Source organism: Pomacea canaliculata, linkage group LG2 (assembly GCF_003073045.1).
Source record: "Pomacea canaliculata isolate SZHN2017 linkage group LG2, ASM307304v1, whole genome shotgun sequence".
Classification (NCBI taxonomy): domain Eukaryota; kingdom Metazoa; phylum Mollusca; class Gastropoda; order Architaenioglossa; family Ampullariidae; genus Pomacea; species Pomacea canaliculata.
In genome coordinates, this window is record NC_037591.1 from 12,589,232 (window position 1) to 12,614,308 (window position 25,077).

Consider the following 25,077-nt stretch of genomic DNA (forward strand, 5'->3'; position numbering starts at 1 on the left):
TTCAAGTTGGTGGCTATCTCATTTAGTGTCAAGGATAAACCTATAAAAGAAAAGCATGTGTAATCTTTTACATGCATGACAGTGTCATCAGGAGTTACACCTGTATGCCTGTAATGGCTTGGAACCTGTATGAGTTTCTGTAATGGCATTAAATTCCATAACAGCACTAAACAGTTCTCTCCTCCCTTCTCCATGTAGGCTGCGCGTGTGTCCATGCATATATATATATAAAAAACAAATCTCACATGTCCTTTATGTATTTATATATCATGCCTACAAATTATTTCCCCAAATTTCCATTAATTGTGATGATCATGTGTCTCACATTGTGTCAACATGCCCATAGATTTCTATGTGCCTGACACATTTATGTGTACACACATAAAGACATGCATGCATACACACACAGACATGCAACAAAAATGAGAATAACAATTTCCATCTCCTTAGAGGATGCACACTGTAAGAAACAGGTAAATGTTACTTCTTATAATAATAAACTGGAATGATCCTCCACTTACAAATCACACAGTGCATATGCAGCTTCTGGCTGATGATTAAAATATGGATTGATCAATGTGTGACAAAATATTTTAACACCCAGACACGTGAATGCCACATGAGGATAACAGGATTTCCACTAAAGCAGTGGCATAGGACAATGCTCAGCTTTGAAGGGGGAGGAGGGTGAGCAAACTCCATACTCACATTCTTGCCTCCTCAGTATTTTTTTTTTTAGGGCCTCCCTTGCTTCTCTGATTCCTATGTCACTGTCAGATACCTAATCATCTTAAACCCTGTGCAGTCCCTTTCTTGATATGTTGTATAGGTATATATAATAGTTACATCTCTTCATTCTTTTGCTTTTGACCAAACTAACAATCAGAAGAATTGCCAAGAGGAAAAATATCACAAGATATTCCAACAAGAAACTGAGATAAGGTCCAGAAAGAATTATTTAGGAAGGATGCTCTTCATATGTTGTAATAGCACAAAATATACTTTCATAAACCTTGATAAAGTTCTGTAAGGTACTCAAAGCTTGCTGCTTGCATCTCAATCTGCTTACCAAAAAAAAAAATTCACACAGTATTTCACAAGCCTGCAGTGGTGAAAATGTCCTTATAAATTATAAGCTCAAGTGCCTAACATATCTACATGTTCTTGAGTTCACATTCGCAGGCTGCTTCGTGCTTTTTCCAAAATGTCCTTCTTGATCTTAGGGTAGTTAGGGTGTGCTGTCAAAACCTGGATAAAAATTAAGGTAAAGTCTTAATCATCACGTAAATATAAAGAAACGCAAGAAACATCTTTGACACAATGGGTCCATAGTCTTAGTAAGGAAAACATAGAGTAATAAATCCGACAATTCATATAAAAGAGCTATTTTACAGCTAATGGAACTTTATTCCACCCTATCATGACTGAAGATAAGTAAACTGATTTTCATGTAAAGTAACTTACATGATGACATATATCAATAGCATCAACATATCTCTTGGCCTTCATGTAGTTGAAAGCCAGCTTGTAGCCTGAAAGAAAAAAAAATTGTGTAACCTATCGCAACTTTACCATACACCACACTCTAACCAGTTTAAACCTTAACTTTTCTCCCCATTCTGTGATGATTTCATGTGGTGTATCTGTGCAGGAAATGTGAAATCTGACATGTAAACAAACAGGCAGGATGTACATCCTAAAATCTCACAAACGTTTTTGCATAATTGCACCTAATCTTTGCCTTCCTGAGAAAGAAAAATAATTGTCTGTTTTCCTTGTTTTTCCTTAAACTGCATTATTGCTTAGTATAAAGAATTCATCTTGAATCATTTGAACAAGTCATATGTGTGGTAAATCCGCCTTTTTTTGTAGGAGTACTATCATTAATTAATAATAACATGTTATTTATATACCACATAATCATGCTCATGAATGAGCATGCTTTCAGTGCTTAAGACAAGTAGGAGACATGGACAGCATATGAAGGACAGAAGGAGAAACAACCATATAGACAAACATAGAGGAATCAGAAAACAAACAGTAAGGATGGAGAGTGTCACAAATCTGCAGAGGAAGACGAGCAGGCAGACTAGTCAAATGACTATAATCACAATTATTGACATAATTGAATTATTGACTGTTGATTGGGGTCAGGAGTAATGATCCTAATTTAATGAACTCTTAAAGTCATTCAGCTGCAGCATTAAGTACAATAACATATCAATATCTCTACCCAAAGCTGAGAAATGCTTTACCAATCACAGGATTGTTTTTGTTGCCATATTTCCAGGCATTTTCATAGTTACTAGCTGCATCTTTGTAAGACTGTTCTTTCTCCATGATGAATCCCAGATACTCATAGGCCTTACAGCTTGACTGAAAAACATGTACAGATTCTGTCCACTTCATTCAAAATAATTCATATCTATAATTTTAATCTTCAACTTTTTGACAAGCATATTTTAATTCACTGCATTTTATGCACAAAAAACTGTTTAATAACATGTGAATTTTAAAAAAGTTTATGAAAAACATAAAATGCATCACACATACTGAAACACCAATACACATGGTATTCAAGAAAGAAAAGTATCAGGCGTTCACATGTGTGCTTGCCTGCATGCACACACACACACAATTATATTATACAAACACATGTATGAAAAATACATAAAAGGACCTCTAGAAAAAGAGAAATGAAAAATTTAAAAACAGAAATGCAGACTTAAACAAAAACAATGAATAATGAGGGAGAAGCACATTCTCAAAAAGAAAAATATTGTACCTTGTTATACTGCAGACAACGTTTTAGCAGTTCAGTGGCCATATCATATTTTCCAGACTGAATATAAATGTCTGCTAATAACAACCAGCTCTTTTCTAGATCTTCAGCATCCTGTTGTTTCAAAACAAAGTCTTTCAGTACACCAAAGATCATGAAATTCATAATTGTTTTTTGAGAGTGAAGACAATTTTAAAAATTGTTTGGCACATTTCGTGAAAGACTAAAAAAAATGTCTTCATGAAAGTGCTTGGCATTTTGACTGGAAAGACATACCTGAATTGTCCAGCTGCTTTTTGCAACACGTTTCAGCTGGTTTCTGGCACGTGGTGTCTGTTTCAGCACCATGTAGGCAGCTGCCATCCCATACAAAGCACCAATATGTTCACGTTGACCCTGCAATTGACTACTGTGTTAAATGCCTAGTGGGGCTAACATTTAGTCAGTTGAATTCCTATGTATTATCCCTCTGCTTTTTACAAACTTGTTTTCTGTTTCATGGGGAAACTATTTTTATTGTAAGTCTGTGGAGCATTTCTTTTTGCTAATTTTATTGACAAATGACACCGACAGGGTGAGACCAAAAACAAAAAACAAAATCAATGGAAAAAAAAAGTAGCAAACCGAGCCCATGAAATCCATAATTTCATTAAATAACCATTAAAGAAAAAAAGTTATACACGTATTCACAAAAACTACAGAGAAACCAGTTCATAAGAATTAAGGATATTTTTGCTAGAACCCTTCGCTAACCTCACTGGAACAGATCTCCATAAAGGCTGACAATGCGCGCTCTACATTCTGCTTCTGTTTGGTAGCAATGAGCGCCATGTTTTCTAAAAGTCGTGGTCGAATGTCTCCTGGCTTGGGTTTCACTTCCTATAAGGAAAGCATATCTTCTAATGAATATGACAATATTTTATATCGACTTCAAATGAAATGATATTTTTGTATTCTTGAATTCTTGTAAACAGATGCAACAATTCTTAAAGACAGAAGATCAAACAATTTTACAACCATTCAAAATTTTTCATGGGTGGAAAAGAAATGAAAAACTTGCTTTCAGAAGCTTTTCTGCTGTGCGTACAGCCATCATGTCACTATCTGTCTTGTCCTTGTCCACAGGCTGACTGTAAAAAGATTCAACGAACAGCTCACAGTAATAGCTCAATATTGAGACACAAATTAAAGCAAATTGAGCGGATGAAATTCATATCCTCCCTTCATGCATGGACATCAAGGTAACTGGCTGACAAAGTTTGCTTTTCGAGTGACAGGGGAGAATGCTGGTATTTGAAGACTTACATCTTGAAAATTAAGCATAGTTATGTACTCCTATTTTGGGGATTATTTTTAAACGAAAGTTGGATATCTTTATATTACACTCTAAATATTACACTTGCATTATGCCGATATCATAGAGATACGTTTAAGACTATCATTTTACTTTTCATTTTGTTAGACTCAACATAGATCCTTATATGGTTACGGATAATATAAAAGGTTTTAGGTCTCTTTTGGCCCATCGATTATACCCCCTTTTCATCTCAGTGAAATAGGAGAAACAATGTTCTTAACATTCCTTTCCCCCTTTTGTTGTAATTTCTTAATGAAGTGTTTTTGTGCAAAATTTTATTCTGCTCACAAAACTTGTAAAGAAATCATGACTAATATCCACAATAGCCAAGACATGCATGCACATCCCAAATTTAGTAATAACTAAACAAATTTTACCTTCCACTCCCTTCTACAGACTCAAAGACTTCTCCACCTATTGTCTCATTGTCAGGGTTAAGGCAGATCTCTATCATGTTGTAAATGGACAAGTGACCCCAATCGGAATCTTTCCGTGCTTTGTTAAACAGTTTAAGAGCTGCAGTAGGATTGCCTGTGTACCTGTTTTCAAAAAAGGAACAGAAGTTATTCTGTTGCACAGAGTACATACTTCATTTATAAATCACAAATAATAAAATAATGAAAGTTTCATGTTTACTTGCTTAATAATCATGTGATTGATATAGTACATAATCATGCTCATGAACATGCTCTCTTATTGGAGACATGAACACAATATGAAGGATGGAAGGAGAAACAATTATGCAGAAAAGTAATAAAAGACAAACATAGAAGACACAAAGAGGAATCAGGGAGCAAACAGTAGCAATAGAGAGTGTCATAAATCTACAGAGGAAGAAGGATGTTAAAAAGTATTTGAAAATGATTTTAAGATTACTATTTGCTGACAGTTTTTGCCAAATTTAGAGTAGGTGTATCTAGCACTGCTATTCATTATTATCAACATGTAAGATATATTGCACATGATCTACTCTTTTCATTGTGTAAAATAAATGAGGAAAATGAAGCTCACTGTTGTGTGTTGCAAAGCCCTACAGCATCTTAGAGAAAGATTCATTTAAATAAAGAAAATTTTGTATTAATCCATACACTTTTAAAATGAATTTGCCAGTGAACAAAATGATTGTAGAGAATTTGGCATTGTATCTGCTTTATGCATTTCAGTTTAGAAAGTCTACAGTGGAAAATTAATCCATGTGCTTAACTAATTGTATTGAAGGCAGTATTTGTATCTAAACTTTTACATCCAGCACTTATATCTAAACTTGTATATCTATGTCCTTGTGAACTGTATTATCATTGTTGCTTGCTCCCCTTCTATGGGGCAAGGCCTCTTGAATAAACAATCAATCTCCTAAGTACTTTAATGATCTTCTGCTGATAATTTAATTTTTATAAAGCTTTCTATGATGAACTCACCACTCATACAAGCCCTTGCAGTAGCTGAAGCCTGCTTCCATCTGTGCCCTAGGGGATGCAGCCTGAGCCATCTCAAGAAATCGAGGAACCTCCTCTAGTTTGCCAGCACGCCGCATCAGATCCACCAGCCTTGCTAAAGCTTCATAGTTGTCTATAGGATAAACAAAAGCAACCTGAGACTGTCAGTCTGGTTGCAGCTGGGTCAGCTATTTATTTTTAAACTTAAAATTTCTTCCCTTATAATTGTATTTTTAAATTTTACTTGTCACCTTCATGATCTCACCAGCAACCTCATCTGAGATACTGTTTTTGAGGACTTTATTTGATATTAATTGTCTCTGAGTTCATACAACAAACTGCCACACAACAAAAATATACTGATGTTTGCAAGTACCTGCACATTAAAAAAAATATGAACTATTGCCTCAATTAATAAAGGATGCAAAAGAAATCATGCTCTTCCACATAAAGCAGACTAAGGGTGCAATAAACAGACTTTATTAAAGCCCTTGGTAACACAGTAAACACATTTTACACCAGGTGGCAGATGTTATGATTTCATTCATTTCTGAGGAAAATGTCAACTGTACATTTTCCAAATATTACACAGAAAGTCACATGATATACTACATTGTTTGTTCGTATACTACTGTACACCTCACAGAACGTAACCAGTTGAAATTAGAAAAAACAGATTTTTAAGCATATAAATATATGAAAATGGAGGCTTGAGAAAATTGTATACCAACCAGACTTCTTTTGCAGAAGTTGTTGAAAGTGATACATAGCTGTGTCATACTCATTCCTGCGGAAAAGAAGGTCTGCAAGCATCTGCATAAAAATCAATAAATAGTATTTTTTTCCATGTATATTTGTATCTTTTTTGGGGTATTTGTATAATATGGAATTTCAATAATTCAATAAATGGATTACAGATTTAAACTGACCAATGATTTGTTGTCATCCTTTTGTGACATATTTATAGAGAGACAGAGAGAAAATATATTTCACAGAAGGATAAAATATCACTCACACACACACACAAATGCACGTCACATCACCTACAATAGTAGCTGAGTCATTCTCCTTATCTCCCTTCAGCAAAGTCATAAGCTGGTGCTGACATGCATCCAGGTCCTCTGTTGACAGGTACAGACCTGCCAGTGACAGCATCACCTGTACAGGTGTAAACAAAAATATTATGCTATCATAAACTTTATAAAAATATATCAATATATCTCTAACATTGTATAAATCATAAACTTTTGATATTGATATCATTGTTCCTCTTTTACTCTTTGTCAAACTGTTCCATATCTTTTTTGCTGCTGTAAGTCAAAGTTGTCACTGTTATGTCTTGTTAGACACCAGGCCTAACTTCTCACATTCTCCAAGGCACTATATGGTGTGCAGCATAACACACCTTGCTGTCATTTTCATTGTAGACCAAAGCATCCTTGTAGAAGCGAATGGCTTGCTCAAAATTGCGTTTGTTGATGGAATGTTCGGCAAGCTGGCTGCAAATGCTGAGCAGAAAATCAGTTACATTTGTTGTATCAGAGAAAATCCCCCATACCTATATCCATATTTATATTTTACATGCACATATACACATTCCACACATACATGCGTTTATTCAAACACATACAGTAATACCTCGCCACTTCACGTTTCACCTTTCACGGCTTCACTATTTTGCGGGTTTTTATAAGAAAGTAATGGGAAAAATGATTCGCAGATCTATGCTTCTTCGCGGATTTTCTGCGAAATTCGATCAGAGGAAAATATATATATTTTATGAATTTTTAGATGCACCTACTCAAAATTGTAAATAACAGTGTGGGAATGGCTATTAAGGAAATGGGAAAGGTTTATGTAGCGTAAAAATATGGGGGAGGGTTTATAAAGCCTTAATATAGTGCAGCGGTTCTCAACCTTTTACATGTGGCGACCCCCCTGACGAACACCGGTACGTCCGCGACCCCCTTAGCCAGCTAGGTCGGTGGAAGAGCGGGGGGGGTGGGGGAGGGGTGGGGAGCCTTAGCTAACCTCTAACGCCGCGTCGAGGAAATCAACAACGGAAGAACAAAGTTCGTATCTGCAAGAAATATAACTGTTAATGAAATTTTACTAAAGCAAATTCTGTGGTGCTAATAAATATTATTTTATTGGACACTCACTTTGATTAATGAGAAGGTTGAGCCTGCTTGCTGTTGCATAGAGAAGCGAACCTGTGTGCGATGTTCGTACCCACTGCTATTCGCAGCTCAGCCTCTGCGTCCACACGATTTCTGTATTTCGACTTCAGTGCTGCCAATGCTGAAAATCCTTGCTCACACATATATGAAGTTGAAAATGGCAGCAGAACTTTCATTGCTTTCTCAGAAAGGAGAGGATATTCACCGTTGGCGCTAATCCAGAATGTTGGCACTGGTGTTGTTTGGAAGACCATTTTCAGGGATTGGTCACTCGAAAGGTCGATGAGCTGCTCTCCTTCTTGCGTGGACAACCCGCTTGTGCTAGGATCAGCCAGAAATGGATTACGAATCCAATCGTATTTAGTCACATCAATTTCAGCGAAATAATGCTGAAACCTTTTTTGCAGTCCGCTTAGATGGGCAATAATTACATTCTTCACCTGATCAAGATTCAAGTTAACGTCAGCCTTGCACTTACACAAGCACGGAAACATATCAAAAATATTTTCTTGGAGTATCTTCTGCGTCCACAACGAAATGTTTCGGACGAAAGCATTCATCTTGTCAGTTGTTTGTAATATGGTGGTGTCCTTCCCTTGTCTGGTCATGGCCTTCTGTCAGGGACCTATAGAGTACTAGGACTGAGCACGTGCGAATGAAAGGGTGTGAATGATGGACGTTTCCTGAATGCGTGCCTTTTAGATGTTTTTAAAAAAAAGAGAGAGGTGTGACTGGAGAGGGAGAGGGGAGTCAGCGATGAGAGATTGGGGAAGAGAGAGGGCAAAAGGTGAGAGGAGGGAGATTGGAGGCTTAATTGTTTAGAGGGGGATTGTGTTTTGAGTTTTGGAAGTGAGAAGTCACTGCATTGCCGAGACAGTGTACTTGAATAGGGAGAAGAGATTTGGAGTTTGATCGCCCTCACCACTCGGTTACACAATGTAAACTAATTTCACTAATACCAGTATAAGAAACTTTTTTAAAAAATGACCACCTTCGCGACCCCCTTGTAGGCACGTCGCGACCCCCCAGGGGGTCGCGCCCCACAGGTTGAGAACCGCTGATATAGTGTATAAATACATAAATAAATATACCATTTCTATTTCGCGGATTTTCCGTTATCGCAGGTGGTTCTGGAGCGCATCTCCCACAATAAACGAGGGATTACTGTATACATAAGGGTGTGATGGGTACAAACACAGCACTAAGGATACTCACTCTGCTGCAAGTTGCTTCTGAGCAGGCAACACATCAGGCTGATCAACTTGAACTCTCTTGAGCACCCTGTAAACACATTTTATACATTCAAGTTCCAACATTTTTATTTTAGCCACTCACTATGTTTAAAAGAAGAATCACTTTCAATTACAAGGAAAAACTTGAAATAAAATCTTTCATTAAAAAAATAAGATTGAGACCTTGCTTGCATGTCTCTGGCTTTTGTCAACATTTCATGGGCTTCATCCATACGATCAACACGCTGGTATACTCGGGCCAGAAGAAGCAGGTACTTTGTGTGTTCCATCAATGTCTCTAAATCTAAAGAACAGTGATAACAATACATATTAAACGTTTCCTGTCACTCATGCAACTAGATATGCCAAACAGGTGTTGCTTGGACTGTCTTTATTTAGTTCCAACAGTATTTTCTATGAGCACTGATATATTTATCATAACTGATATTAATTTGCTTTTTCAAATTGTAAATTTGGTCTCCTAAAAAGATCTTTCAAGAGCTAGATGTCATAACTTCTATGATCTATTTTGTTCACTTACAGTGCCTGCAGTAATATGTTTCCTTTCCATCACCAACACAGAAAAGTCAATTTTGATAGAATTAGAGTCTTGTTGTCCACATAGTAAAATGGTAGCCTGTTACAAGCTAAACAATATTTAAGGCAGAAAGTGTGGAAATCTAAATGAAGGCTAAGAAAGAAGTGACAATTTACAAGCTGTATTCATCAGTTCAATCCTCTGTCTCACCTTGCCCTTCTGCCTCCAGAGCTTGCTTCAAAACCTTCTCTGCTTTGTCATACTGCCGAAGTCGTAGCAACAGCTCAGCAAGGTCATGTCTAAAGCATACCAAAATAATAAATACTACAATGTATTGCAAAGGGCATGTTTATAAAAAACATAAAAAGTGAGGATAGCTTTCACTAATTTGACTTATTACAGATGTTTTAGAGACTCCTACTTTTAAATTGAACTTAGACTAAGACAACAATCAGCCTGTCTCATAGATGTCATGACCATATTAAAGGCATTAAGGAGCAGTCAAGAAAGAGTTACCTGATGACCACAACATAACACTACTGCATATGTCAATTTTTAACAAAGGTGAACATCCCACACAAAAGAACTGTGCTGTATCAAGCTCTTACCTCAGGGAAACTTGTCCCCCTGACTTGAGAGATGCTTCATAGTAGTTTATGGCCTATGATTGCAGAAAATATAGGTGAGATGACCAAGTGAATATTATATCAAACAGAGAATAAGAGCATAACTGTGTCAGACTCAGAACTTAAAGCAGATAAATATTTGCTCTACTAAATCTAACTGAAGAATTGTGTTCAAAAATCAATCTTTGATCATATGGGGAAGGAAAGGGTTCTTCTTCAGTTGGAAATCAATGAAACTTATGTGTGTGTGTGTGTGTGCGTCTATTGCATTTAAGTCAAGCTTATTCTTGTGGCAACTATTCAAATTCCAATATTTTGCAAATCACCACTTAACAGGAGTAGACACCTGTGTCCTGTTTTCTGCTGCTCACCTTGCCATAGTTGTGTGTTTTGACAAGTGCCTGCCCGATCTTGGTTGCCAATGCTGCATCTTTTGGATTCCGCTTCAGTGCAGTCTCATACACCTCTATGGCTTTCTCTGGCTACACAAATATTTAAATCTCATTTCAGATGTTTCACTGAAAAAAATTATTTAAGCTATGGAAATACAACAATTTTTAATTTACTTAAAACAGCAGGCACCTTACACTGTCTATCCAAAATCTGCTACAGGTACATGTATGATACGTAGAAGCATGCACACACACACAGATGCACATCCACCATTAATAAAAGTTAGGCAAGACACATGGATTATTCATCTCAAGGTATTTGCAAATAAACAAATTCTCAAACCATATAGCTACATAAATCAAAATGAAAGCCTAAAATTGCCGAGCATAGAAGAAATATGGATTTATGATGCCACCTAGTTAACTTAAATTTCATCAGTGTTTTCCAGTTTCCTACCTCTTGTATGCTCATGTAGGCATCACCCAACAACAGGCAAGTATGAGGACTGGGATACTTATCCACAAGCTCTCTGTAAACAGCAGTAATTAATCTATAATGAAGATGTGGCCACAAATTATTCAAAGGACATAATCTCAAAAAAATGTCACTAAGTCCACTGTCCCTGAAATATTCAAAACCTGCTATTTACAAATAAATCAATCTAGAAAATAAGTTTGATAGCAATTACTCATTTTTTTCCCCCTCAATTGTATGATGAATAATAACCAGACATTTTGGCTCTGCAACAATATTAATAATGTTTAAAAAAAAATTCCTACACAAATTATGTATTATAGCTTGTAATAGTTAACTTTTTATTCTGGAAACTTTCTTTTAGAATGTTACTCAAAGGCAGCATTTTAATGTCATCTGCAAATGCAACACGATCAGTATAGTTCTGCAGGTATTATCTGTCTTAATATGTTAGATTATCAATTTTGATTCTAACATTTTTACAACTTCTACTAAACAGATGTTCCCTAACATCAGACAGTATCTTGATGTCTCGCGTATTTCAAATATTTCGTAAGTGAGAGAGGATCAACTTTATGGCTAGCATTTACATATATCTTACAGTCATAAGCTTGTTCTGCTTCTATTTCATTCTGTCCCCAAAACCCACCTGTAGCAGCTTGCATACAGCTTTTTGTCCTTTCGATGATGAAGGTAGATTTCTGCCATCTTTTCACGTGCTTCTACAAAGTAGGGCTGATCTGGCTGGATGTTTCTGAGCATGCCTAGAGCCATCTCCACATCGCCACGAGCCAGGGAAAGGTCAGCATTGGCAATCAGGATGCGCACTTCCTCTGGAGTGCCTTGAAACTCGTTGATAGCATCCTGCATTACTTTGGCTGCTTCATGCTGTCCCCCAATACAGACAACAACAAATAAATCAAACTGCACAGTGATCAAAAGAACAAAACTACGATTTATAGTCTAGTACATTTGTTTGCTAACCTTATCTTATGGTACATTACAGCATACATACAGAAAACTCGAATTTTTGTTCCTGTATACATTTATAACAGTTTTATATGTATTTTAAAAAGTATTCTCAAAAACATTATTACTGGCAAAAGCAATACATTTTAAGAAATTTCCAAAAGCAATTTTTCTTTCTGAAACTGGCCTGTTCATCCAGCATACGATGCGCCTCAGCCAACTCCAAGAACACAGACACTCGGTCGTTGACAGAAATATCTGACACCTTGCCTCCTTTCTTGCCAGCTGATTTCACTAAATATGAAACTGGATATCAGGTGTCATCCTCTTACTTTCTAATATCTCCCCTATTATCCTGCATGGTTTTAACCATAAGTTACTGTGAAGTGTCTCATTTTCCAGTGACTACCATTCAGCAAACATCATCACTAGTGATGACCATTATGCAAAGGAAGATCTAATATTTTCTCCTTCAGAGTTGATTATAAATCTTTAGAATTATTGAAAAATATACTTTTAAATATTTTGGAAGTGTTGACTAATTTTAATAAATGCCTCAGAAAAAAAAAAACAAAAGCAGGAATGACATGATGATCACCCTTTGATGAACGAAGTCCCAAAATAAAACCCCCCAAAAAAGTTAATGCTTGGCGACTTATCAAAAGATAAAAACTGTAATGACATTACAATCAAGTGAGATGCCTAAATGACAACCTGACCACTTGCTGAAAGTAAGGTGGCTGCTTACTCAAAGATGGGTGTTGTTCCTAAAATGTGTAATGGAGGTAAAATAACATCCTCTTTCTAAAGCAGTTGCTAAGAGATTTATTTGATTTACATAATTAGAGACCTGAGGACTTAATGCCTGGCAATGCCATTGCCTGCTTCAACATCTGAGCAGCCTCCTTGATGTCACCTTGTTTCTTGAGGATGCGAGCACTGATCAAATAATACAGGGGGTGATCACGAACCTGCACATGTAAGAAAAGAAGTATTAAGTGGTAGTACTTTCACATTTTAATATGAAAGAAAAGCATGAAGGTACTTTGGATTGGGACAGCCAAAGAACAAAATGACCACAAGACCAATTTAACCAATTTGACTCTTACTATGAAAAAAGTCTTGAAATGTGTTCATAATTACAAGTTCAAAACACACACACATATGAAAAGGAGCAGAAGTGACATTTTTATCATCGATGAACAGATACCTCAAAATTGTAGCTAAGCCCAACCTCCAGAGACTGGTTAGCCTGTTTGAAGTTATTCTGATGCAAATGAATCTGAAAAAAAATTCACACATACAAAAAAGTATATTAACACAAAATTTATCAGTAAAGGAATTTTATTATTTGAAATTAGCTCTAATTAATTAGCCTACTATCTTAATCATACAAATACTGATAGCAAAGTATGTCTATATCTTTTCTGATTGTTGAAAAAAATTTAAGTATATATATTAAAAAAGCAACAAATAAATAGCAATGTTGTGATTGAAACAGTCTTACAAACAACAAAAGACACACACCTGTGCCATCAAAATATGGGCATCTGAGAAAGTTGCATCTTGGTCAAGACAGTGCTGCAAGGTGCTTTGAGCTGATTCAATGTCACCTGCCATATGTCATAAAGAAAAAAAATTTCCTCATCAAATTAATAATGTCACATTTTATGCATAGATGAAACATAATATTTTCTATCCACGTTATTCTTATGGCTATTTCCATTAAGACACAACTAATGGTTTAACAATCATGTGACACAATTATAAACTCATAATTACACTCTCATTGTTCATAGCTTTATGTGGATTTTGTTTAACTCAGATGTAGATTTTTATCATTCATATATTTTAGCACTCAGCCTAGCCTCACATGACCTGAAAAAGATAAAAGGGAAGTAACGATGCCTTTGGGAAGCTATAAGCAAATTTTATTTATACGCAAATAAGCAAAAATCTCCTTTTATCCATTTTGTAACAGATTTGAATATATAACCACACAAAGTATTTCCTTCACTTTTTCTGAAAGCAGGCTGGTTCTTCCACAATGTCAATATGGAAATCAAACTTACCTGAAAGATATTTCACCTTTGTGATGAGAAATAGGCCTTCCATTAGTCCTGGTACACTCCGAGTGAGGGGATCCAGTACCATGTAACACTTCTTCAGTACAGGATTTACAGGCTGCCCTTTCTGTATTGGCTTAAAGGACAGAGAAATAATAAAATTAAATTGTGAAAACATACAAAGTATTTATTATTGTATAAAGAAAATACATCCCCTTTTATTAGTTTAATTAAAGTTTTAAATGAAAAAAAAGGTAGCTTCATGACCTTAGGGTTGAAATCTAGTGAAGTGATAGAGATTCCACTTGTCTCATGTCCAGTGCACATCTTCTGTCACTGCCTTACTTTTATATCCAAATATCCTTTGGGTTTGGATCAAGTTTTTGTGAAGGATATGATATTATATTCAGCACTGGACCTTGCTATTTCAAACAAAATGACTAGGATTTAAATGGACATAAATAAAATAAACAGTAATAGATGCCTCCTACAAATTAAAAATTAGCTTACCACTTGAGGAGCAAATTGCAGTAAGGTTTTGACAATTTGCAATAAAAAGTCTGGATTCAGCAATACAAGGTACTGAATTCCAAGTGGCAGACCCTATCAAAAAAACAGAAAACATTTACACCAATATCAGTATTGTACACTATAAAAATACCGTGCCACAGACTTTATAGGTTAATTAATGTTTGCTAAATCTGTTCAGCAACTTAGCAAACAGCAAAACAGAATGTGTTTCAACCATCACAATAACCAAACACTTACACATATGACAAAATGCACAAATGGATGTATACAACAACATGCACATTTTCTCTCCCTTTCTATCTCACCCATGCTCACTAAAACTCACAATCACATTAACAATAAAAGAACTATTAAGTTTACAGTTTTACATCTCAGGACTGTGCAGTCCTGTGTCTAACCTTTAATCCCATAAAATGGTGTTCTATTGCTTCATCCAGAAACTCCATAACCTTTTCAGGTCCCTTGCCTTTCTTTGATGCCAGTACTGCAGTCAAGTATGCAAGTTCCTGTTTGTGTATAGATACATCAGTAACTAACATAAATATATTTTAGCAATTATTCTTTGCAGCATACTGTCATAAACCTGTGGTTGTTGGTTTTTTTTTTTTGTTGTTTTTTTTCACCAAACAAATGGAAAGGAAATAAGAAACAGAAAAGATGGGTAGATGGCGAGTGATTTGCATGGGTAGGCCTCATGATGGCCGCTTTTTCTTTGATAAAACAGTGTAAATGAGAGGCTCCACTAGTGTCTGTGTGCACTTGTTGTGTACATATTCCCACGTGGCATGGTTCAATTAAAAAAACCCAAATTAATAAAATATGATTAATCAGACAACATTGGAAAACAAGAAGAAGTCATTCCAATAAATAAAGAACAAATGCATATCAATGGTGTTTAGCTTTCAGATGTAAAAACTGCCTGTATCAAAAACTCACAGCTGGACGTCCCAGACTTTGCTGGATTTCATTTAGAAATTCTAGTTGCTGAGCCGCCTCATCCAGCTGATCATCCAGGAGTTGACATCTGATGATCCCTGTCAGTGCAAGCACACTTGTCTCATCCAACTTCATGGCACTGCGAAAGCATTTCATTGCATCCTTTGTCTTTCCAGCCATCACCAGCTGCACACCAAGCTCATTGACAAAATCAGCATTGTTGCTGTCTATGCTGACTGCACGTTCAACTAGTGTTCGAGTTAACTGAAGAACCAAAGAATTTCTTCCTGACTGAAACATTAAAAAAAAAAAGAATTTAACAAGCACAATCTTTTTTTTTAAATATCAATTATGGAATGAAATGCTTCACCCTAGTGCATTATCCTTTGTACTTTATATAGCAATACAAAATATGTACCGTAAACTAATTAATCCTATTTTCAACATTAAGTAAATACGTTAAACAACAGCTTCCCTTGCCTACATAATCATAACATAAGCTCTGGTTATTTAATAATTTAAATTACATCCATCAACTACTTTAATTAAGATAGACTTTATTTTATATATAGTGTGAGAGAGAATGAAAACAGTACAAAACCTTGCTAAATTTAGAACAATTGGTATGATAATAATTTATTAATATATTCTAATAATATGATTAGATTTTGCAAGCCATGATATATTATTTCTTTCAAATGGCACATAAAACTAAATTTTATACAAGAACTAATGCTATAAATGGAATACCTGATTATCAATACTGGTGACAAGTCAAAATGATAAACAAGCAGTGACAACAAAATAAAAACTGCATAAATGTTTTGCATATAAATACATTAATTTCCAGTTATCTTCACTGACAGCCATTATACTCACCAGTCTAGAGAATACCTGACCCATGTGGCAGTAGAGAGAACCACTCTTTGGTTCATAGCGATCAAGTGCTGTCAACAGGTCTCCAATCCTGCTTGAAATCTGCGTTATTACATGACAAAATAAATTACATTCCATTTCTCACCATCTTTGCTGCATTCAGATCACTGTGGCAGCTATCAAGTATCAAAATACACACATGAGCCCCTGCTTGTGCGTGGGCACACACAAACACACACTCACAAACATACAAACACACACACTCACACAACCACAAAAAACAAACATGGTCACATGAAGACACATAGCCACAAAAAACCCACACACTCACATATACACTCTGACACCTGACTCATGCATGCCACTGCCCATTATGTCCTCACAAAAATGCACAAAAACAAATAAAGCAGATTTCATGAATACATTACCTCAGCAAAATTTCCCTCTCTGCAAAGCATCTGCAATATCTGATAAACCATTGCCTCTACGCAGTGCATGTTGATATCCAGAGCTCTGTTCATAACACAAACAGTAACAGGAATAAGTGGACTAACTGTTATTACATTGATATTGTAATCAATACATAAACACACACCATTCACCATGCACTACACATGGTGCGAAAGCTACAGAGCTAATCTCCTTAGTCCTAGAAGCCAAGCAAGTCCTCCCTTATACCTCTGAGCTGCCTCAAGAGTGTTGTCCCAGTCCTGAAGTGCCAACTGTAGCTTCATCTTTTCCACAAATGCAGGCAAGAAGTTCTGGTAGTTCACCACCACCTGGTTCACCAGCTCCAGAGCTCCACTGTAGTTGTGTTTCAGCTCAAAAAATTTGGCCTTGCCAAACAGTGCATCAATGTTACGTGATCCATCCCTGCATGACATAAAACATGCATATTTCAAATCCAATGGGTGGTTTTCACGTGACGTCATCAGTTTTTGCGAGCTGCTTCAGCGGCCATTTTTCCTCCCCTCTTAAAGCAGAGGTTACTGAAGCTTGCTGGCAACTGATCGGTTATCATGGTCGTCTGCGGTATAAAAGGATGCGGAAACAAGCCCTGCAGTAAACGAAATGTTCCTCTAGATGTATCTTTTCATAAGATACCCAAAATTATTTTGAACCAAGGCGACGAAACAAGAAAACTTACAGAAGAACGACGTCGTCTGCTTTACCGAGAGGATATTACAACAGAAGAGAAGTGGAACAAAATACTTATCTGTTCGAAACACTTTGTTGGCGGTAAGAAACCAGACGCTTTCCAAATTGCTAAAGTATTTAACATTGTTCTGCATGTTGTACACATTGTGATAAATATTCTCTTCATTGTAGGTTGGTGACAGTTCACGTGATTTGAGTGAACATCAAAACAAGACTTTCATTATGCATGACCACGACTAATAAACTATAGCTATAGAGAGAGAGGATAAAAAATGTTATTTCTACTTCATTATTTGTCTTTTTAGACGTGTATTTGGTTTATTTTGTTTCAGTGCTGATTATTATTATTTTTTTGTAGTTAATATCACAAAGATGTAATTCATGGGTTGTTTTATTCTTGTGTCTAGGAAAGCCAGCATATGTGAATTTCCGGAACAGCCCTTCGTGGCTTCCCACTCTACACTTGGGACATGAGCGATCAAGTACTTGCTCAGAAGCTGAGACTTCGAAAAACAGGTATTTGAGGCTTGTGTCTCGCAAAAGAAGTAATGCATCCGCCCCTACTCTACACACTGCAAGCAAGAAGCGAAAATCAATCAGCAGTGAGACAAGCCAGGAAGAAAAAATATGTGAAAGTGTTTTTGGTTGCTGAAGTGCTTGCGAAGAAAGTTTACATGGTGACATAGAAGATTCATGTTCAAATGATCAGAACACTCAAACAGATTTTGGTTGCTCAAGTGCTTGCGAAGAAAGTTTACATGGTGGCATAGAAGATTCATGTTCAAATGATCAGAACACTCAAACAGATTTGACTGGACTAAATATAGATGCTATCATGCAGGACTCTGAGACCAGACTTCTTGATTCAGTTAAAAACAGACAACATTGTTCTATTTATGAAAGACAGGTGTATGTTGAAGATGAAGCTAAAGTTCCATTCTACACGGGACTTCCTTCATTGGCAGTAATGGACCTTATTTTCAGAACGGTAGAGCCATACATGTCTAATCAAACACAGTCACTGTCCAAAGAGCAAGAGTTTTTGCTGTGTTTAATTAAGATCAGACTGAACTACCAATTCCAGGATATAGGGTATCAGCTGAAAGTATCCGCGTCAACTGTGCAAAGGAGTTTTCATAGAACTCTTGATGTACTTGTAGCACGGTTGTCTTTTTTGTTGCACTGGCCTTCAAGAGAAGCTCTGAAACTGTCTATGCCTATGTGCTTTAGAGAAAACTTTAAAGATAAAGTTGCTGTTATTGTTGACTGTTTTGAACTTGAAGCACAGAAACCCTCGGGCCAAACCAATCAGATCCAAGTTTATTCCAACTATAAAAATATCATTCTGGCAAATATCTGATTGGGATCGCACCACAAGGTTCAATCAGCTACATTTCAGATGCATTTGGTGGCAGGGCTTCAGACAACACATCATTGAAAATACTTCTTTGTTGTCCAACTTGTTACCAGGAGATGTAATTATGGCCGACAGAGGTTTCAACATTGAAGATGAAGTTCTTTTTTATCAAGCTAAATTAATAATTCCAGATTTTACCCATGGGAAAAAGCAACTTCACCCACTACAAGTTGAAAATTCGAGAAAAATAGCCTCAGTACGAATTCATGTTGAGAGAGTTATAGGCTTTGTTCGCAGAAAGTTTGGAATTTTGCAGTCTAAAGTGCCTATTGACCTGATGGCAACAAAGCCTGGTGATGATAATCCAGTCATAGACAAAATAGTTCGGCTTTGTTGCTGCATTGTAAATTTAGATAAATCCATAGTGCCTATTGAGTAGCTATAGTGCAATTTTTTAGTTTGAAATCAGCATTTATTTTCAGAATGCATGCTTGCAATCTGTATATGTTTACATTACCATAGAAGTTATTCTCAGATATAAAATGCACAATTACCTTACTGTAGTTCTTTTTCTTTCGCACTTTATTTATAATAGCATGACGATATCCAACTGATCAGATAAGTTACTTGGTAAATTGATGTGAAACTGTGAACAATATAGAATTTGTTCTTTGCTGGAGATGTCATGCTTTGTATGATGTTGATCAAAATATTTGCTGTTGACAGAATAATGTTAATATTTTTTGCTTATTAACAGGCTACTCAAACATGTATAATTGAATCAAATGTTATTGTCATTTGAATGCAAATGCCGTTTGCTTGCTCAGAAGCTAATTCAGAGCAATATTGATGCCAGAGCTTCTTTGTGGATTTTAGATTACCTAACCAATAGTTCTTCTTAGTAATCCATATCAGTGATGTTATTTAGATTGTGATTTTGATATGTTCCTTCTTACCCTGTAATGATTTTTTTTAAGTTATGTTCTGTCAGCAGACACAAAAATTTTCTGAAAAGAATTAATAAATATGCATTTGAATGTGCAAAAGTTCTTGTTTGATGTTTAAGAAGAAAGAAAGAAAAGGTGTGACTGGAGATTGGGGTAGCAAGCAATGAGTGAGAGGAGGTGAAACTGGACACTTAATGAAGGGGAGGAGGATTGTGTTTCTTATTGAAGGGAGAAGCCACTGCCGGGACAGTGTGTTTTAATAGGGAGAAGAGAAAAGGATTCGGAGAGAGGTGGACGCTTGTTTAAGAGTAGAGAGCCATTTGCTAGACAGTGTGTCTCACTAGTGTGTAAGAGATCGAGTACATTTTAGTTTGGAGGTTGTGTTAGTCGAAGTGTGATTGCCAAGACAGTGAGTTTTAATAGTAGATTCCGTGGATTTTTGTGATTGTGCTAGAAGAGCCCTTGCCAAGACAGTGTGCTTCATAATGTGTAGAAGATTCAGTGGAGATATGTGATTGTGTTAGAAGAACCATTGCCAAGACAGTGAGTTTGAATAGTAATAGATACAGGGATTTGTGTGATTGTGTTAGAGGAGACATTGCCAAGACAGTGAGTTTTAATAGTGTGCAAGGAGTTCGGTGGACTTGGTAAATGTGTTTGACGAAAGGAAGAGTCATTGTTATAGTGACTGTGTTTTCATAGGGTTTTTTATTTATTTATTTTTTTTATTAATAAACATAGGCAGACTCGTATAGGCAAAATCGTTTTGTTTATTTGAGTGAAAGAGCACGCAATTGTCCGACTCCGCTGGTGTGCTCGAGAGACTCTAGCGGTGTCGTGACACAAGCCGATATAGAGCCGCTGAAGAAACGCGAAGCGTTAGGGAAGGAAGATGGCGGACAGTGCCTCGTTGCTAACGTGTGTATCACGTGAGTGAAAACGACCCATTACCTGGGACAGTTACAAAACTGCAAATCAGTATTACAGAAACTGTTTTAACAAGACAAACCACCTGAAGAAACATTAAAGAAACATGGCAGAATCAGAAACTATCTATGCCATCACATTCTAGAAAGACTGACAACCATTCTATGAATTTGGTTTTCCATATAGGAAACAAACAGCTTGAAGAACCAATTTTTCTGCACTGTTTCTTTTCTCTTTTGTTTCAGGACATATATCTTTGCCTTTTACCTTTGAGCAAGTTTGGACTTAAATATGATAATAACTTTTTCCCCAGAAAATAAACAAAACTTTCACACATGTACATACATATTAATACATAAACATTGCATGCATGTGCACATACACAGACATACACATATGGACACACATACAAAGATTCTCTCTCTCTCTCACACACACACATAAGCATGTGTGCATGCATGGATACACAAGCACACATGCACGCTCACATACACACACACACACACACACAAAAAGATGGACATATACACATGCATTACCAGAGATCAGCGGCAGATAGTGATAAATAAGAGGCAACTCACACGTCATAAGCCTCACTTACTTCAGTGCATCTTCAAAAAAGCGAATAGCCTTCTTGGCCTCTCGTCCACTCATCAACTCCACCCAGCCCTTTACTGTCAGACCCTGTTGAATTCAGCATTATAGAAGGAATTACAATACATATAGACAATATGCACACCAATTACATACACTTATAGTCATGAACAAATGACAAATATTTCACTCACATTACACCCATATGCTTTTAACTACCACAGAGAAAAAAAAGGGTACAACTACCTCCACATGAGGATCTTTACCATATAAGAAACACTAAAGATAGAAAGAAATTAACAGTGCTGAGATTTAAATCACTCAAAAAGATCTATCTATTGGTGTTACTCCCACAAACATTTGTTAAAGGATCCCACTCATGTTGCTGACAGGAAGAACTGACTAGAGTTATTTTTAAATTTTAAATAAATATGGGAGGTTCCATTACCTTAATTTTTCTAACTAAATAACAGAGTTGTTTAAAGTTACAAACTACCAAACTCACCTCTACAGATGAAGGTGCAATCTTCAACATGCGATCTATGTACTCTCGTGCCTTGTCATGTTTGCCATTAAGGAAAAGAAACAGTCCCGCAAAATACAAGCCCTGAAGAACATTTTGCACAAATATAAAATAAACATAAAGAAAGGAGAAAGCATTTTATCCCCAAAACAGGGCTTGTAATGGTCTAGCCTAATAAAAGAAAAAGGACATCGGACTGGCAAGGATCAGGCATTCACAAATTCAATCACAAACAGAATATATAATCACAAAAAAACATAGACAACAAAGATCAATGAGTATAAATTTACAAATGACTCTTACCAATACAAATGCAATATCATATCAGATAAGAGATTCTCCATCCAATCCCACTTCATTGTACTTTTCACCCCACAAACGTCAAATTTATGTGATCATTTGTACATACTATTACAAACCAATGATTTCCATTTCCACATTTCCAGACAGCACTTCTGTCAAAAAGTGTGCCCATAAAAATGTGTCACTGTTCTCCAAAATTAGGGCTTTTTCTTCAGGCTAATTAGTTTTACAATAGGACACACAATTTTTTTTCAATGGGGGAGACTTGCTGAAAGGCTGAGAATTACAAGCCCTGACAAAAACAATAATATAAAAAAATCAAGAAAAGAACATTTCATCCTCGGTCTATCAAAAAAATTTTCAAGTAAAAGCTGTTATTGTTCTTGTTTTTCACATATATAAGAAAGTTCTGGTTCTTTCCTCTCATATTTGCTTACTGGTTCATTTTAAATCATAAAGAACTGACCAATTCTCCAGCCTGTTTCCTTTCTTCTTTTAGTTTTGCATCCAAAACTTGAATTGCTTCTCGATCTGTGACATTAAAAATTACAACATTTTGCATCACACATTACTATTATTTCATGGACCACTTGCCTCCAGCCGTATACCCTTATAAAATTCCTTCCTTCTGAAGTAATAATAAATGATGTTAATAGTGGGATAAAGTGCCTGTCAAAGCAAGAATTAGGTGGCAAGGGTTCTGATCTCAGCCCTCATACTCCTCTCTCTGAATATGAACTGTATTCTTTATGCTGACTATTGGTGGTTTTCTCCTGGTACTCTGTTTATGTGTTTATGTGGTGTGTGTGTGAGAGAGAGAGAGAGCAGAGTGTATCTGATACCTACTAAGGATTTTAGTGTAAAATGCTGTGAGTCTGCCTTCAGAGGTGGTAAAAAGTGCTATAAAAATAAACAATACATATTTATCTCTCACTTAGCATTTATCAGGGTTTTATTAAACTTACAAAAATCTTTCATTAACAAATCAAAGATTATGCTTGCAATATCAAGGGAAAAAAAAAGAATATTTGAGTCATCATTTCTAAAATCTAATTTTTGACAATTTTCCAGAATCTAATGAACATTGAGTGCAAATTAATATCTTTCTTTGTAAATCTATTGTGAAAGTAAAGACTGAAGTGACAAATACTGTAATATACTCACCAACATTTGGGCTTTTCTTGTGAGCAAACATAAGTGCCATAATGGAGCAAAGGTTAACATCACGTTTGTCCTTCAAGATGTCCAGCTCTCTGATTCCCTCTTGGACTCGATCTTTACACAATGATTCATTTATAAAATGTATTTTATTAACTCTTATCTTACAGTTTGCACCTGTGAATGTGAACATCTCTATAGTTCAATTATGTCAATAGACCCATATTGAATGAGCTATTCTATAGCTAAATTCCATCAATAAACTTACATCAAATGCATCAAGAGTTTACCTCAATGTTAGCAAACTACTCTATGTTGATCACCAATGGATAGATGCATGAAACACAGAGGCAATATGGTAAAGAATAAAAAGATAGATTCACAATTGTATAAAATTAAAAAAGAATATATTATAATACTAAATAAAACTAATATTGAATAAAATGATACATTATGCATCCACTGAAGCATTTATATACTGTAAACTTGCTACCTTCTTCCCCAATGTTTTAGTCTCTGGTGAACTGAACTGACTGTCAGCAATAGTGAATTCAGCTATTGACTACGACTGACTTTACCAAGTGTGAAAAAAAAGGATAAATAAGATAGTTTACACTTTTCAAAACTCAGTTAAAAACAGCAGACTGGTGGCATCAATAAACAAATGTTTTTTAAAAAACTTGTCATCTATCTTATGCACTTAAAGTTAGAAACAATACACGTCCTGTTGGTATAGATTGTTTTAAAATTTTTGGTGAAATATGTATAATTACTGCACTTTTATCTCTTCTCCCCTTATTGTATATTGTCATTATTTTTTATTGTAGTATTGTTTTATCACTGTTTTGTTCTCTCTTCTTCAGTATGGCAATAGTCCTTGAATAAATAGATCAATCCATTCACATTCCAGTTACTACTTCCCATACAGAAGATTTGAATTTAAAATGTTAATGCTTCATACCCTGCATGATTTTTGCAAAAGCTGCAAAGAATTTGAGAACTGGGTCATTGCCATAACGATGAAGCCCATCTGTTGCAGCAGTTTCCATATGTCCATAGTATCCTTCCCGGCAATAGTAATTGATCTTTGCCTGTGACATGGGTTTTAAAATCAGATGCAACATGCAAAAGGTGCAACAGCATTTTAGCTTGTAGCTGAGAGTTTCAAATAAAGTACATATTAATATCTTGTAACGCTGCTAGTATTTAGTATATGCAATTCAGATCAAATATTAATTACACCTTAATAACTTTCTCAATATTTAGATCAAATGGGTCTACTTGGAATGAAGGAAAGTTGGAAGAACAGAAGAAAGAAAAACATAAAGTTTGCAGTAACGAAGTCTTCTCGTGATCAGGAGTAGTCATCACGTAGATCGTCTAATAGCGAGAAATAGTTGCTCTCATATATTTTAGTTTTGAAACGTAACTATTAGTTTACACGACTTTCATTCTCTTAGGTATCATTCAGAAGGAATGCGCGTTACCAAGGTTAGTTGATCTGCTTCAGCCATTGTGTTTAAAGACTCGATTTACATTTATGTCTCTTAAGAAATGTTCTGCATAAGCCGTTGCCAACTAACGCTTTGTCGCGGCGGCCATGTCAAAGCTATTTCATTACTGCGCATGTCAGGTCGCGGTTTCCTTTTTAAAAACCATACCCGCACAGGAGAGTGATGGGAGGTATCATTTTCTCTACTTAAAATATTCAAAA

The 25,077-nt window shown here is 35.9% G+C and overlaps 1 protein-coding gene across 1 annotated transcript; it reads right to left on the reverse strand.

Annotated features, from left to right (window-relative positions):
• Positions 1-246: 246 nt before the first annotated feature.
• Positions 247-24,997, reverse strand: LOC112557211 (tetratricopeptide repeat protein 21B-like). Its single transcript, XM_025226925.1, has 36 exons — positions 24,851-24,997; positions 24,325-24,454; positions 23,370-23,480; positions 22,672-22,736; positions 21,885-21,986; positions 21,387-21,469; positions 17,075-17,269; positions 16,825-16,909; positions 16,400-16,498; positions 15,521-15,811; positions 14,983-15,090; positions 14,564-14,656; positions 14,060-14,189; positions 13,515-13,600; positions 13,198-13,269; positions 12,838-12,958; positions 12,175-12,281; positions 11,668-11,906; positions 11,001-11,073; positions 10,523-10,633; positions 10,134-10,186; positions 9,736-9,824; positions 9,171-9,291; positions 8,971-9,036; positions 6,981-7,083; positions 6,623-6,733; positions 6,307-6,388; positions 5,558-5,708; positions 4,517-4,678; positions 3,843-3,912; positions 3,536-3,661; positions 3,059-3,178; positions 2,786-2,896; positions 2,256-2,376; positions 1,465-1,532; positions 247-1,248 (listed from the first exon to the last, which is right to left on the reverse strand). The coding sequence occupies exons 1-36, from the start codon at positions 24,875-24,877 to the stop codon at positions 1,171-1,173; spliced, it is 3,960 nt and encodes a 1,319-aa protein (XP_025082710.1). The 5' UTR covers positions 24,878-24,997; the 3' UTR covers positions 247-1,170.
• Positions 24,998-25,077: the final 80 nt, after the last annotated feature.

Bases quoted from the DNA above. Each gene is read 5' to 3' on its own strand.
- LOC112557211 (XM_025226925.1), bottom strand. From the start codon at position 24,877: ATGGCTGAAGCAGATCAACTAACCTTG. The intron at 12,282-12,837 runs GTCTCTAATTAT...TTTCATATTTAG, and splicing joins GCCAGGCATTAAGTCCTCAG to TGAAATCAGCTGGCAAGAAA. The intron at 1,249-1,464 runs GTAAGTTACTTT...ATTTTTATCCAG, and splicing joins CTATTGATATATGTCATCAT to GTTTTGACAGCACACCCTAA.